Source organism: Amia ocellicauda, chromosome 22 (assembly GCF_036373705.1).
Source record: "Amia ocellicauda isolate fAmiCal2 chromosome 22, fAmiCal2.hap1, whole genome shotgun sequence".
Lineage (NCBI taxonomy): Eukaryota > Metazoa > Chordata > Actinopteri > Amiiformes > Amiidae > Amia > Amia ocellicauda.
The window spans coordinates 16,748,187-16,765,417 of record NC_089871.1 but is presented as its reverse complement, the minus strand read 5'-3'; the positions used below and the strand labels follow the sequence as shown (position 1 = coordinate 16,765,417).

Below are 17,231 nucleotides of genomic sequence, written 5' to 3'. Positions count from 1 at the left end.
AAGGGATATTTCAGATTTCAGAAGTTACAACCCCGACCACTTCTGAAGGAATGTTGGTGGAGGTTTGTCAAATGTTCCCATTTGTTTATCAGCTTTTCCGTCTGTCCTGAAAGAAGTGAGACTACATTTCGCAAGAGATTTATCACACACATTTCCCTTCCCTGCGTTACTGAAAATTGAAATTAAAACTTTAAGGCATTGTGATGAATGGTTGATTTTTTTTAAATTTTCCTACATAATTTTTTTTCTTTTTTTTTTGGCAGCATATTTGAAGATACAGTTAACGTAAGATGGGATAGGATGAAATGTCCAAAAGATAGTATAATCACTCAAGAACTAGGGGCATTTGCTTGACAAACCGATTGAGACCTTACAGTTTTTGTCTCTGCAGGGTGGGGTTCATATATTCAGTATGAGTAGAAGCCTCTCTCACAGTATAGAGTTCCCTGAGTTTAATTGCCTAAAAGTATCTAAGTCCTGACCTCCCCAGGAGCCAATTATTTTATAAGCATCCCTACCTCGAGTTTTTCCAGGAAAGTCCTTAGTGAAAAGGAAATAAACCTGCATTGACTGACTGTTTTGATTCTGACATCGACGGACCATATTTATAATATGATAGAAAAGGTAGTACACTGAGAGCCTGTCTGTGGGTGTTTTATTGCCAATAATGTTGTGTGCTCAGAAGACCATTGCAACTTTGTGTGGCCAGATGCATTGTTTTCTAGTTCTATTGGTGCTTCCAGAATATTTGTCCTTTCCTTTTCCCCTCATTGTTCGATGAGGCCCATCGGACTCCTACCTTTATGTTTAGCAGCGTTTGGCTTTTAACACTGCGAGGTTTGAAGGATTTGTGTGGAAATAATCAATGTTGCATCTGTGACGTTTTGAATGTACATATCTGTAAGGTGGATAGACGGTGGGAGGAAATTGCCTGAGGTAAAAAAAACATTTATTACACCGTATCAGATGGATTAGCCTGTCTCATTCCTCATTTATTACTAAGCAATTCTCTTGCTGAGTGCTAAAAGAAATTGAATCCAGGAAACACATTTTTTGGCTGAGTAGAAGTGTACTCAAACTTTTCTTGCTACAAAGTTTCTTCAGCAAATTATTTATCTACTGAGATCATCCTGGCACCAAGTTCAGCATCCTGTCCTTTATTTCCCTCTCTCTCTTTCTTTTTTCCCCAAAGACCATTTTTAATTCAAACAATACAATTCTAAACACCCTTAATGAAGAGGACGGCAGCTTTGTATACTGTTACAGCAATTGGTTAGACCCCAATATTTGTAGTTGCTGAACTCATACTGTGCGTTTATCCAGATAATCAAAGATAATTACCTAGCAGAGAATGCAACACGTCTGGATTGTAATGCATTGGGTAGAAGCACAATGCACATGAACACAATTAAAATGATGATGATTATATATTATTATTATTATTATTATTATTATTATTATTATTATTATTATTATTATAAATATTTCTAGAGATGTTAACCCTTGATGTGTTACACCTTCTCCCTATTGTTACTTTCCTATCCTCTCCCTATAGGTACATCTTCCTGCGGCCCCTTCCCACCCTTCGTCTCTCCGGGAGGGGGCGTGACTGTCTGTCTCCACTCGGACGATCTAGGGTGGGATTGAGTTAGACTACAGCTTGGAAGCCCTGGCGAACAGCAAACAAAAGGCAGTACAAAAAGAGAGAGAGAGAGAGAGAGAGAGAGAGAGAGAGAGAGAGAGAGAGAGAGAGAGAGAGAGAGAGAGAGAGAGAGAGAGAGAGAGAGAGAGAGAGAGAGAGAGAGAGAGAGAGAGAGAGAGTGGGGGGATAGGCTGGGATGCTGAAAGCGAGAAGCTAGGAGCTGTCTGCTCTCACACACCCACCCTCTCCCGAAGCTCGCAGATCAAGGGGCTGCTGTCAGATCCGTCGGACAGAACGCTTCTCCCCCACCAATAATTTGGAGGCGCTGAGGACCACCTCGTCATTTCCATTGCTACGGCAGCACAGGGCAGGGGAGGCTGACAGGAGCATTGCGTTGTGGCAGGGGTGTAGCTGCGCACCGACAGAGGATAAACAACGAAAAACAAAAGTCCGGCGGATCTTTTTTTTTTTTTTTTTCTGGGGAGGGGGGGGAAAGAGAGAGAAATAAATTGGTTTGCAAGAAAACAAACGAGAACGGGAAAGCAATAGAAGCGGAGAGCCATGGAGTGAGTATAGCGTGTGTGTGTGCATTTTAAACCCCGCTCACTTCAATTTCCCAGCTGGAGCGTCCGCAGCATGCTTCTTCTTATGCATATACTGTATATGATTTGAATGTATGGACGGACTGAGCTTGGCGTTCTTTTGCTGACTTGCATATATATATATTTGTTCATGATCGTTTGCAGTAATACGTGAGTTCTTTGGGCTACACATTGGCGTGGTCGTTAATTGAACATCTAATCGCAGCCTATCCCGACTGAAATCCTGAACTGTGTGTGTGTGAGAGAGAGAGAGAGAGAGAGAGAGAGAGAGAGAGAGAGAGGAGGGAGATGGGGATGCTGTCGTCCATAGCTGTGTCTGTCTTGCTCTGTATAGCACCTGTGATTATGCACGCATATACTATACACTATACTGTACTGTACCAAGGAGCGCAGAATGACTGGGGGAAGCTGAAGCTGTCAATGTCAGCAAGCAGCATTGTGAACACTGCCAACATATTATAAGAGGGAGGGGGAGGGAAAAAAAAAAGCGCTGGTGTTGCAATGTTTTCTTGTAATAAATCTGATGGCATTTCATAAATAAATGATTTAAGGAACCGGTGACATAATTAGTTATTGATCTTTAGATAATTCCTTTATTTTATTTTATGATATGATTATAGCCAACACCGCACAGGAAAACATTAAACATATATTCTGCATTAACGGGAGTCGTGGGTTATTTGTGCAACGGTGTGCTTTTTTAAATGCATTTATTTGAAATACTGCTGGATTGCAAGGAGAGATATAGCGGTGTCTACATGAGAGAGTGTTCATGCATGTGGGCAAGACCAGCGTTACATCTTCTCAACCTGACAGAGATGGGCTGATCCAATATGGCTGTGAAGGCCTGTGTGTAGCTATTGTCATTGCTGTGTTTTCGTGGTTATATGTTTTGCAGTTAGGAATGTGTGTGTGTGTGTGTGTGTGTGTGTGTGTGTGTTTTGGGTGGTGATGAGGTAGTTAAGAATGCAGAATGGTAGTCAAAAAATATATTTATTGTCTGATTACACTTGGTTTCACCATATGTATCCTTTTGTGGTTTATTAACTACTCATTGTGTATTGTATTATTCCCAGTGTACCCTGAAAACAACAGTTTAGCTGCATCTGCATTGTATAGGCTTGTATCTTTCCATGCATCCATTTGTCCATGTGTCAATGCTTTTATCTGATCATCAGTTGTAGATCTCAGTCTCTGTGTATCTATATCAACCAGGTTTTCACCTGCTGCTTCTGAGCTCTTACCTGTCAGTCTTGCGTGAGATATATTAAAATCAATGAATTATTATCTGATTGGGAATGACACTCCCCATTGCTTTACACTACAGCCTACTGTTTCTGGGTGGATTGGAGAAGCAGCAGGAGCCAGGCCTGGCATGGGAAAGTATGTATGTGAGATCTGGCTGGTGGTGGGTGGTGGTGGACCTTTGCCTTGCTTAGCTCTGATGTGAAGGCTGGGCCTTGATGGAGCTGTTAAAGGTAAATGGCAGGCCAGTGCAACTCCAGTTAGCATTGAGCAGGAGGGAGCCATGTGTAATCAGGAAGGAGAGCTGTAGGCATGAGTATATGTATGTAGTCAGTAGTGTGGTGTAGTGGTCAGGAGTCTGGACTCCAGTGTGGAGGATTGTGGGTTCACTTCCAGATGGGATACACTACCCTTTGAGCAAGGCACCTTCCCTAGATTGCTCCACTAAACTTGTGAGTCTTTTGGGGTATGTCTCTATGAGGTTTTCACATCTGGATTGTGCAATATTTTTGTACAATATTCTCCTTGGCAAAATTGTTCAAGCTCTGTTAAGTTGGATGGGGATCGTTGGTGGACAGCAATCTTCAAGTCTTGCCACAGATTCTTAATCAGATTAAAATCCGGTCTTTAGACATTTCCATTCTTGTTTATTCAGCCACTCCAGTGATGCTTTGTCTGTGTGCTTGGGGGTCATTGTCCTGCTGAAAGGTAAATCTCTGTCCCAGTTGTAGGTCTTTTGCAGACTGAATAAGGTTTTCCTCAAGGTTTTGTCTGTATTTAGCTCCATCCCTTTAGCCCTCTACCCAGACAAGCTTCCCAGCCCCTGCAAATGCAAAGCATCCCCATAACATTATGCTGCCACCACCATGCTTCATGATAGGATGGTGTTACCTGGGTAATGTGCTGTGTTGGATTTTTGCAAGACATAACTCTTTGCATTGAGACCAAATTGTAATTTTCTTGTGTGTAATCAGACCACATACCATTTTGCCACACATTTTTGCAAATTCCAAGTGGGATTTTACATGTTTTTTTAGTTGTTTTTTTTCAGAAATGGCTTCCTTCTTGCCACTCTTCCATACAGGCCAGATTTGTGGAGTACCTGAGTTATAGTTGACACATGGACAGTTTCTCCATCTCAGCCATAAAATGCTGTAGGTCTTTCAGAGTTGTCATTGGTGCCATACACCTTCCACTTCTTAGTAATCAACTAGGAGTGGCATAGGAAAGGAGGTGAATAGTTATTAAGGCTTTTCAGGTTTAATTTTAAATTGGTTGTTTCTTCACCCCCACCCCACACATTTATCCCCCACATTTTAAGTATGGAGTAGGTTGTTACTTTAAAAGATTGGGGCTCCTGAAGTGCTTAAACTCAATATTGAGGGTTTATGGGTTGGCTCTGAGATGCACTCTGTGCTGTAATCTGCTTGTTCCTTTTGAAGAGATTTCCCACTGGCTGCTCTTGCATTGCTCTAATTAGGACTGTGTACTGGAGCCTGTCTCTTGTTTCCCCAGACACTTATGTGTCTGTGTGCTCTCTCCCTTCAGACTCCTTCCTTTGTATAAGGAAAGATGTCCCTCTATTTATTCTCTCTGGTCTGTTTTTGAAAATTAGTTTGCCACTTCTTCACCCATTGCAAATACTTCGATAGTACAATGGCCATGGTTTTGTTTATTTCTTTTTCCATTCCAGTTTGTAAAATCAGTTATTCCCATCTTGTGTACAGGAGCCCACAGCAAACCACAGTTGTGAAATTCATCCATAATCCACCAGAAAATGAATGCAGAGTCAGTATGTGTTTCCAGCTCGTATTTGTAAACGCTCGTCAAAAGCCATATTACAACAAAAAGTGAAAACAAACACATTAATATATTACCTGCTAAGTGACTTTAGACTGTAATGTAAACTTAATTGATTCCGAAGAAAACTGTGTACAGGTCTTCCTCAGACGTAAAACGTTTTAAACTTTATAACTCTCACAGGCTTTATTCTTTATTCATTTTATTTTTTAGTTTAAGTTCACTTGCGTGTATTAGTACACTATGATTCCAATTCATACAACCCCAAGAGGTTTGCTTTTGGTTTTGTTAAGCGCCATGGCATGATAAGGCATTGTCAACAAGAGTGGCGCCAATAAGTTAGTCTTAATTGCCAGGGGTACACTGGCAATGTTCCAGCTGTAATCATTGTCCTGTTCTGGTTGTCCCTGGGCACTCCCTACATAACACCTGAGTTCAAGAGAGCCTCAAAACAGCATTGGCAGAGGAGCTGTTGAGAAACATCTCAACTCCTTTTGGTATTAATAACCTATAACAAGGATTACAGTCTATCATGTTATAGCAACTACAGGAAGAATGCACTATTACACCAATCACATTTTCAGTTCTTTCACTTTATGATGCATATATGTTTTGTCATTGTTTTAAAGAATAATTTCAACGTTAATGTCAAGCCAATTTTAGAGCCTGACCTGTTATAAAGTAGTAATAAAGCAGTACTTATACACTGAGGCAGTCATTCATGACTTTTTCAGTTTATCCAGTATCTAATTGCATATTTGTGTGAATGCAAGCAATAGTTTCCTCAGTCATGGTATTAAATCCAATTTGCTGGTCTCCTTTAAAAATATCACTTATTATGTAAAGCATGCCAGCTGTGATCAGAATTGCCTATTCTGGATTTTTCTTGGACAGTTCAAGATGGAAGACAATCTTTTAACTCTTGCCATTCACTGGACATTAGAGAGAGTTTCTGCCCAGGTATAAAGATGGGTCATCAACTCTTCCTTCCCAGAGTTCATTGCTTTGTGTCCCTTTGCCATATCCTAAGGGGCTCTTATAGTTGTTCCTTGTTCAACCAATTAAACTGTGAATCAGATTCTGTAATTTGAAGTTGTACAAAACTAAGCAACCTGCTGAACGTTTTTAGAACTGGATACATAATCCACTAAAGGAAATGGAAAAAAAACTTGGCCTAATATCTAATTCTTAAAATTGAGTCTTGTGTTTGTGTGCAGTGTCTTTGTTTCTTCAGCAAACGTATCCATTTTTTGTGGTGGTTTCATAGTGCTCAGATACTCATATTGATTTCTTTTGTCGTCATGTGTTATTTTTAGTTGCTTTATTTTATATACAGCCACAGTTCTCAGAGCACTTTTCACTGGGTGGTCTCCATAGAAACCAACAGCGTTCTTTCAGTTGGACAAACAGATTTGTGTTTCTCTTCCTTTGAAAACGACAAAAAAAAAAAAGAAAGAAACACTGAACAAAAACCGTGATCTCAGTGGTCACTTTTGCCACAACAATAAATACACTACCAGAGAACTAGCAAGTTGACAACATCGACCAGAGGTCCCACTGCTCTCTTCACAGGTGAGGAGATGAGTTGGTTGTAAATCTACGAATTCTATTTGGCTTATTCTTCCACAGGGGGTATGATGGAGCTTTTGAGATGGTGAATATTAGCGAGCTGCACCTTACTGCTTGACTTCTCTCCAAATGAAATGGCTCTAGAATTGTATTAATTGTTTTGCACACTCAATTAAGTTGATGGATGTTAAAACTACAAAGGAAATAAGACAAAAGAGTAAAATACATCTCCAGAAATTTCCAGGCAGTACATCATCGTAATTGCACAGTACCTCACCGTATCCCACAATTGTCCAAATATCGACATCATCTTGTTACTTCCAACAGTGCAATCGTTAGATCTTCTGAAAGCTAACCATTACCAAGAAAATAATTAAAAACTGTAGTATCTCTTCATATTTCATATCTACCATTAGACAACTCCTGAGATAAAAAGACTTCTTGAATGGCTTTTCTCCTTCTAGTGGGTTTTCTCTTCAATTTCTGTAGAATCCTTCAATTAAACCACCCGTTAACACATGCACAAACAACAAAAATACAGCTATAAAAAAAGCTAGCTGAGACTGGGATGATGTGTACAAAAGGAAGAGCTTAAGAAGCAACTACAAAATAACCTCTTAGACAGTTTCAGTCTGTCAAGGACCATTGGAAGACTGCTAGAGATATAAGGGTTGTGAGGATCTTGGAGCATGGGTGTGTTTTAGCCTGTCAAGATGCAGGATCTAGTCTAAAGAGCTTTGAGGTTGCTACCAAAACAGCCTGTTGATTTTATGCATTTACAGCACTCATATATTAACACCGATCATGACTCACAGTCAAAAAGTAATGTGACTGGAACTTGCTGTGCTGTACATTATTAAAGTTTTAAACTCCTATTCTTAAGAAGACAGAGAGCAGTTGATTTCAGTCAGAGATATATCTTTGTCATAATGGGGAACCGTTGTCTATCCTTTTTCTTTAAACCTATGAAGTTGTTGGCGGTCAGGGGTTGAGAGCTCAGTGGATGAGATGTGGTTCTGTATTGTAAACTCCTGGTTCTGACTTCTTTGCTCAGTTTACTCCCCATTTTCAGAAAGTAATTGGAACAGTTGACATCAGTATCATTTTGGAGTTCATACTGAAAATAAGAAGAAAGATTTTTTTATCTGCAGCTGTGAAGGTCTCACACCCATTTTAAATGTATAAGCAGGACAGAAAGAGCTGTTTTTGAAGATTCTGCACAAGACACGCTGCACTACTATGTCTCATAGCTGTGTTGTGAAGAAAACACATCCTGGGTGTTGCTTTAGCACCAGGTTTTGACACAAATGTGTGTCAGCTCCTTGAACTTTGACTTGCAGCCCTCATCCATCTCAATATGTGTGCCAGTGAATTGGAAAAACATTTGATCCCCATTGATGTCCGTGCTAAGGCCATCACTCACTAGCCTCTCGGGCTCATTGTCAGTGTGTCCTGGTGACAGACCAGAGAGCTTTCCGCCCAACCCTGAGAAAATGTGGTTGTGAGGCTAAGGTACTGCCCCTGCTGAAATCCCCTGAGGGCATATCCTCTCAATTCTGAGGAAGACTTTTTTTCAGCCAATCTGGGAAGTGAGAAACTGCAAATGAAGTAATGACAGCTCCAATCTTGGCCTGTATGAAAGACTAGAGGAACTTAGCATGCAGCCCCACAATCCAGCAGTTAATCTTTTACCAGGCAGGCGACCCGTCTCCTGCTGTTTTTCAATCGTATTTTTGGATCTTTTTTCCCGTATTGTTTTCCTTTTTAATCATCTTGGCAGCAGCCCCACGTCGGTGCAATCGCTGAGCCTCCCTGATAACGTGATACTCTTTGTATCCTCTTGTCATTGTCATACTTTGATTTCATATTTTTTACTTATTTTTAGTCCTTAAGACGATTTTTATTCCAAAGCTACTGCAGCCAGGAATGGCAAACCTTGCACAGTGATCTTTGTTTTGTTTGTTTTGCTTTTATTTGGCTTACCTGTCTTGAGGGGGAGCTCTTCTGTTTGGCTTGAGAGTAATTTATTTAATAGGTGATGAAATGATTTGATTACGCTGGGTGGCTTCAGTAAGCCTGACTAGTTTTGCTCTTGATGCGCTCAAAGAATGTGGTCCACTTGAATTGTTAACAAATATATCCCCAGCTCCGTTTTGAGCAGCACTCTCCTTGCATTAAGCTAATTACTTGATTTACGTTGAAAATTAGCTTCATTACAACCACTCTGGGGCTAATTCCTCCAAGCTGGAGCCTTGTTCCAAGTTTATGGGTCCCTATTCAGTCATGTTTTATAACCTGGAGGCGAGGAGAAGGAAGAGGGGGATGGGCCCCCTCATTCTCTCAAAAGCAAGGTCACTGTGCAGCCTACATGATTTCATAGCAGATAGATGGGCATATAAATCGTGGCCAGGAATATAAGCGTCTGGGGGTATAAGCTGGTGTGATGGACTGAGAACACTCAAGTTGTCATTGCTGGAAGGCCATGGTTATGGAAGTGGCAGGAGGGAGGAATTTAATGTCTCTTTAAAAAAAAAAAAATGGAGTGTGTTATATAAGATTATGATTGAGGTTGTTAGTGGAGTTCCACAGGGATCAGTACTAGGGCCTTTGCTTTTTCTAATCTATATTAATGATCTGGACTCTGGGATAGTTAGCAAACTTGTCAAATTTGCAGATGATACTAAAATAGGTGGCTCAGCAGATACAATCTCGGCAGCACAGGTTATTCCAAGGGACTTAGATAATATTCAGTTGTGGGCCAACACCTGGCAGATGAAATTCAATGTGGACAATTACAAGGTTTTACATGCAGGTAACAAAAATGTCCACTATAATTACACTATGGGAGGAATAGAACTAGATGAAGTAACGCATTAAAAAGACCTAGGAGTCTACATGGACTCCTCACTTTCTCCATCCAAATAATGTGTGGAAGCAATAAAAAAGGCAAACAGAATGTTAGGGTATATTGTCAAAAGTGTAGAATTTAAAACAAGGGCAGTAATGTTCAGACTGTACAATGCACTAGTTAGACCTCATCTGGAATACTGTGTACAGTTATGGGCTCCACACTTCAAGAAAGATATCACTGCTCTAGAGGCAGTTCAGAGGAGAGCAACCAGACTTATTCCAGGTCTGAAGGGAATGTCCTACTGAGAGACTGAGGGACCTGAACCTTTTCACCCTGGAACAGAGGAGACTATGTGGGGACTTGATTCAAGTCTTCAAAATCATGAAAGGCATCGACCACATCAAACCAGAGGAGCTTTTCCAGATCAGCAGGGACACACGCACCCGGGGACACAAATGGAAATTGGGCTTCAAGGCATTCAAGACAGAAAACAGGAGACACTTCTTCACACAGAGAGTTGTCACAATCTGGAACAAACTACCCAGCAATGTGGTTGAAGCTGAAAATTTGGGAACATTTAAAATCAGACTGGATAAGATCCTTGGATCACTTATTTATTAACAGACAACAAACGAGCATGATGTGTCAAATGGCCTCCTCTTGTTTGTAAACTTTCTTATGTCTTCCTTCTCATGTTCTTCTTATGATGATATTTGCCTCATCAGTACTTGCCCTTTAATCACAACTCAATCGAGACATGGAGGTAACAAAATGAATCAAATTTATCATTAACAGCGATTTGTTAAGCAAGCAAATCCATCCAAAATACATTTAGAATGGGACATACTCTGATACAAAATAAACTTCAAAACTTCAAGACCTACCTGGATTTAGGACTGATGTTTGTGTCTTCCATACGCTAAGGTCAGTCTTAGCAGGTCACAAATACTCCAAGCTCCGCCCCAAAGACCACATTTTTCCAGTCCTTTCATGGCAAAATGGATCTTGACTATCCAAGTCTAAATCATTTCCTGTGTGTGTGTGAGACCGATCCAGGTCTCGAAGTGGTTAGCCCATTAATTCTGAAGATTTGTATTTAAAGTTCTGAAGTCAAGTTTACAATGTGGCTTGGATTGCCGATTTGGGGATTTTGGGATTTTGGGAGCAATTGGCTGATGATACGTCTGGCAAAAGAATGAAAAGTCATTTTGTACTGATTTGAGATACAAACTGCTCAGTCATATGATCATCAGTATCTAGTCAGTGTGGAATTGTTTTTATGAACAGAAAGAGAGCTATTGATAACACAGAAATAGGCTGTAACTTGCTGAACATAACCAGTGATCCTTAAACGATTTCAAACCAATTCATATTCGACACCTATCTGTCAACGTGAGTTGTGTGTGTAACTTTATTTGTGTGTGTGTGTGTGTGTGTGTGTGTGTGTGTAGAGGGGAGTGGGACCACCCGCCTTTTTGAACTGTGACCCAAATCTCATTTGATCCCTGATCTACAGAGGACGATAGCTAGACTATTGCTATTATAACCCCTTTTCCCCTTTTCTTATTTCTCTTTGATCAAAAAAAGAAAAAGAAAAACACCACTCCTCTTTGATATTTCTGTTGAGGGAGTTTCTGAGAAGTAAAGAGAGCAAAACAATTATTCAGATGAAACAGGAAGGCCTGGTGAGGGGATGCATAGCCTGAAAGATATTTAAAAAAAACATTAACTCTCTTAACCCTTTTTATATTTAATACCCATATACTTCATGCAATTCATGTTCAATTTCATATAACGGTTCTCAGACGCTGCCAGGTCGGAACACGTGGAATTGGATGAATGGTGTTGGGTGTCTCCCGTGCTGTTCTAATGAGGCACACTACTCCAAAAATCAGTCAGTCAACCTAATGAGAGGAAACATGAAAAGAGCCTTTGACTGCAGGATCTTGAGGCCGATTTAAGCGATGGCTTGAGGAACGCTGCAGAGATTTTTTTTTTCTTCTTCTTTGTGGTCTTTTTCATTCACTGTGGATTTTATTGATGTATTTTTGGGTGATTTATGATTTATTAATGGAGTAAAAGAACGCCAGCAACGCTACATCCAAGCGAAACTTGCCTGGCTGCTGAGACCAGTGCGGTGATCAATCCTTGACAGAGAAAAACGAATTGCAGTCTGTTTCACATAAATTAAATAAATAAATAAAATCCATATGATGGCTCCTGTTACATATGTAAAAATGCTGCACATTCCACAGCAAATAAAAATCATGCCCATGCATAAACTCAGATATGTATGAGCTGATGCTGTACTGTTTGTGCGTTCTTCCACCATGTACACAAAAAGGCTCAAAAAGACAATTTTATTTCAAAAACGATTTGTCTACATTATAGCTCATTCAGGAGTTGTAGAGGGTAGTGTTTATTTTGGCCTAGGCTTGCTTGATTAAGGGAAGGATGACCTGGCCACAAGCAAGACCCCCCTGCCCACCAAGTGGAATGAGCCAAAGAGCTGCTGCAAAGGCAATGTTTGGGATGGAGAAGGGATGTGCTGGGAAAATGTGTTTGTTCCCAAATACTTATACTAGGTTCCTTCCAAACATCAGTTTAAGACTCTATTTAGACTTTGGGAGAGGAAAAAGAAAGTATGTATCTCATGTGACACCATTCAGATGATCACAGTATTCACACTACAAAAAACACATAATAATTACAGTCATAAATGCGAACTTCATTCTAAACTCCTCTGCAAAGATGCCCTCATTCTGATATGTACAATGTGGAGACACTGTTGGATATCTGACTGCCTTTTTATTCCATTTATTTGTTTCCCTTTTTCAAGTCATTGGAAGGTAAAAGGTTAAACCGATTATTCTCACGTCCCTGAACTCATCACTTGCTATTTTTCCGCAAGTTTTATTGGCCTCTGATTATTTATACAACTGGCCATTATCAAGACACGCCTCATTAGGCTAATCTTATTGAGCGAATGCAGAGGCCTTTGTCCTGTGTAGACTGCCAACTGCGGCTGGCTGCATACAGGAAGACCGGCCTTGGGGCAGAGACTAGCACTCGGTACTGTTGTGTGAAAGCGGAGGGAGAGAAAGCTCTTAGTAGAGAGTAGGGCTCTCACACCTTCTTAAACCTCACCCAGGATTTCTTATTGGTATCATGTGCTAGGTAATCCCAGATTAATGCTGATTAGGCTCTGGGATACCAGTGATAGGATAAGACACATTTGGATGGGAATTGACTTATTTTTGTGTACTTGCTTTCTCATCCCTTGGTTTGTTTTCTTCACCCAAAAAAGGGAAAAGTTCATTTGACTTCCATTGCACTAGCCTCGACTGATATTGACATTGTTTCTGTAATTTTTATGAATTGTGACCCAGTCCCACCTTGCTACAGTGATATCCGTTGTATCTGATAATTATTTGTAACATCAAGGCTGTCTTATGTAGCTTTAGTACGTTTCAGATCTTTTTTCATACACCACATAGCCTATAAGACGATGCCACTGAGATGATTACTGGAGTTTAACATACAATGCTTGGCCAGAATAGGAAAAGTTCATGGGGAGCCAAGCTCTGGAAAGTGCTTATTGCAAACTAGGGAGGAATCAAAATAATTTGGAAAGCATTTAAATGTTATTTTTCTGGCTATTTTGCTTGTCGTCTATCTTACTGTGCCACTTCTTGTTTGGAAGTGTAGGGTGCCACTGTATATTTCTCCTGATGTGGACAAAGGAGGTCTTCAAAGTATTTCCATCTTTGTGGAAAAGCTGTCTTGGTGATAGATACAGATACATACAAGGGATAAACCGTATTGCTCCTCCCACCCCCAAACACACACACACACACACACACACACACACACACACACACACACACACACACACACACACACATTGTTATGCCTTTTCTCAGGAAGCACTGTTTTTGGGAATTATCCTTGTCAGTTTCCTAGTTACAGTGAATGACCCAGGCGGTTGTCTCCTGTGACAACTTGCAGAACTTCCTTTTGCTTAGATTATTCCCCCCCCCCCTCTTACTAGAACAATTCTCCCGAATACTTGGAGAGAAAACTTCCATGTGTTGCTAGCTGTTCAATGACAAGCCCCTGCATTTTATTTCCCGGAACTAATTTCCCAGGACATTCTGTTCGAGTGCTTGGAAGCATGTGATGAAGTAATTGGGTGCTGGTGTGTATAAAAAAGTGGCCTCAACAAGAACTATTTGTAGAATACATAGGCAAGATGTTCTCTGGATTGGTTTGCTTCAGATATGCATCACACATGCTTTCCAGTCCTTTTGGATTTTATTCCCATTTTAATTGGTCTCCATAAAAATGCATTATGATGCAGCTTCCAGTTTTGTTATTTATGGTAATGCTCAGCCCCGTGTGGTCACATGGTCTCCACCTATTCTCTGATTGGATGATGCCATCTGCACCCAATCACCTGTAATTGTTTTTATCCTCCACAGAGCAACTGAGAACGGTTAAAAAAAGAAAGAGGAACAAGAGTCTGGTGTAGCAACCTGATGTTAGTACCGCTTATATAAATTCAAGATGAAAAGAAAGAGTGAGGCACTGGGAAAAAGCACGTAACAAATTACAGGAAAAATGCAAATATGAAAGACTATTTCATCACATTCTTTCATTTGCAAATTTCGCCACAATAGGCAGTGATAGAATGAGGATTTAATGAAGAAATGACATAACTGGAAAAACATGATTATATAAGCCAAGCCTGTGAGCACTTAAATAATTCAAGAGGGGTCTATAGCATGCACAGAGAGAAACAGTATATATTTAAGCACCCTCTATTTTTAAGCTTTTTTTTTTTTTTTTTTTTCTAAAATGTTTTGGCACCAAAATTAACCTTCTCCCTGCTGGGATGTGATCCCCACTGGGAATGTGTAAGAGCTCTTTGGAAGTGCCTGTGTAGGACCACTTTAGGTACTTGATGTAATCCAGCTGGATTCCTCCATGATCAAAATTAACAAGGGTGCAATTAAAATCCACTCACTGCTAAGCTGTTATAAGACATCATCCCTTAAAATGTAAAAAATGTTTTGCTTTTGGGGGGGTTGGGGGGGGCGCAATTCCCTTTGTGTAATTTGCAAGACCATTTGTCATGACTACTATATTGGTTGCCTTTAAGATGCAGTGATTGTATTGAGTATAATAGGGTCATTTTCTCTTTTCCAGAGGCCATAGGGAAATTCCTTGGCTGCGATGTGAAGAAAATGCATTACTTTCTCTATGGGAGATCTGGTAATAGTAGAGATGGCTTGTGGGAGCAAGATTCTTGTGACAGACAGATGTGACCAAAGATTATTCATGATAAGCCCCACAAAACTGGAAGAAAAGAGATCCCGGAGGAAATCAAGGCAAAAACGGCCCTAAGGTTGAGATAAATGTCCTGTAATGGAGAAAATAATTCTTGCACACACACACACACACACACAACTACTCCAGAAGAACCCACATCCCAAATGAATAGAGATGAATTGTAGACTTTCATTATTGGCAATGATGGACAGCTATCATCAGCATTACCATCATCCTCACCAGATGTGTCCGTTAAGGGCAGAGAGTAGAGACTTCAGTATATCATTGGACCAGCTGGGACCTCAATTCAAAGATGGACTTATAAACACATGATTTATTATTACAGGGGCCCTGCATTTTGCATGACCGCAATACAGTTTAAAAGCCAAGTTGTGCAAAATGCAGGTCCCCATTGTTTTCACCACTTATGGTTTGAAATGTATGGATATCGCATTCTAGAGATATGAACACTGAGTTTTTTCTTTCTTTTCTTTCTTTCTTTCTTTACAAAAACCAGACCTATGTTCATAAATGTTGGAGATACTGAAATTAGAAAATAATGTTTATGGTTCCCAATCTTCAAGCTACGTTCCGAAAAAGCACTGTTTTGGACACTGTCAATGAATATGAAACACATTAGATGATTAAGTTTTATTTGTTTTGTTTTGTTGTGTTTTTGGTTGTTTAATGTGCCTTAGCACCATCCTGCTCCCCTGAAACACAATTAACAGCTAAGTTGAGTACTCCAATTAGTAGCCTGAAGTGTGAAGTTATTCTAAATTCTCAGATATTCTTTCCAGATTTTCTGATCAGGTTTTGATTTTATGGGTTTGTTGTGGCACAGGGACATATCGGTGCATTTTGTGTATGTTAAAATAGCCTTTTATTCTGGTTCTGATTATTAATTACAATTACTAAAGGATTGCCTCTCCCAAATGTACCACCATGCTACTCCTCAGTATGGAAGTGTCTCAAAATGAAATGAAATCTATGGGACACTATTGGGAAGGGAAAATGGGTAAAACGGTATTGAGGAGTATCCAGTGCATTGCTTGCTGCTTGAGAAGCGTTTTGGAATGCTTTCTTGACATACACACACACACACAAACACACACACACACACACACAAACATGACCTTAGGACAACATTCTTTGAATAGGCCATGGTTTAAAAGCACTGTGAATAGCCTTCTTTGTTTGTTTGTTTTTTTTGTAAGAAATTCTGCAAAATAGTTCAACAAAAGATCGAAGGCAACCCACAAGATGGTGACCTCTGTTGCTCGAGTGTGCGAGGTACTCATGCGTGCCTTTTTGATTTTTGACCATCCCTTTCGGGCTCTCCTTCCCATCAATTAACTCCCCCCTGCCTCGCCGCCAGCCATCCTGCGGCTGTGTGCCCGCGTGGAAGTAACGTGGCTTCAAGCTGGCACTCATTGGAGCAGAAAATGCGGGAGACTGGACTGACAGGCCACACTTCTCCTGGCGTGGCGGCAGTCCCTCTTCTCTGTCTGCTCGGCTCTCCTGCTGCACACCGTCACCTTTGACCTCCCTCCAATACAGCTGGGCGCCCCTTGGTCATGTTAAAATGGGCCGTAGTGAATTGCTTTTCCCACCCCTCCCTTCCCATATCATTCTCCTCCTCTGTTCCTAGAATTTAGATCACAAAGAAGTGTGGCGTACTTTTCACTTATGGATTCCAGATTAAGATTTGTAAGGCAGTTTTTAGTTTCAGCTCCAATAATAAAGTTGAAAGAAGCCCAACAAGGGAGGGAGAGAAATTCCAGAGGAACTCTCAAGAGATATTCAAAAACTACTAAAAGTTGCTAGACGTTCTTGAGCAAGGGTCTGAAAGGTACTATGAGTCCTATGTGCTTATTACAGTTAGGATTTAATCCGAACCCTGTTCCTTTTTGAGTCTGTGAGATGTGTGAAGCAATGCTGCGGGGGTGTGACAGTTTGTCCTCTAAGCAAAAGTTTTAATTTTTTATGATTATTATTTTTCCCTGTATACTGGTAAACCGTTTACACAATTCATACTCGATACTATGTGCTGTACTCGTGTGTGCCAGGAAAAAAAATTACATTGGTTGGAAAGAGAGAGAATTGCTTTAGTGGAGTTTGGACTGTGCGCTTTGAAAGGAGTTTGCATGAGTCATGTTCACATTCAAATATAGACTGAATCATGTCCCAT

General features: G+C 40.4%; 1 protein-coding gene across 2 annotated transcripts in view; it reads left to right on the top strand.

Moving 5' to 3' along the window:
- Positions 1-1,801: 1,801 nt before the first annotated feature.
- The window catches only part of palm1a (paralemmin 1a), a 58,666-nt gene continuing 43,236 nt past the window's right edge, over positions 1,802-17,231 (top strand). For both annotated transcript variants that reach the window (XM_066696304.1, XM_066696301.1), the window contains exon 1: positions 1,802-2,208. In XM_066696304.1, the coding sequence (XP_066552401.1) occupies positions 2,204-2,208 (5 nt within the window). In that variant the 5' untranslated portion in view covers positions 1,802-2,203. The remainder of the gene's footprint in view (positions 2,209-17,231) is intronic.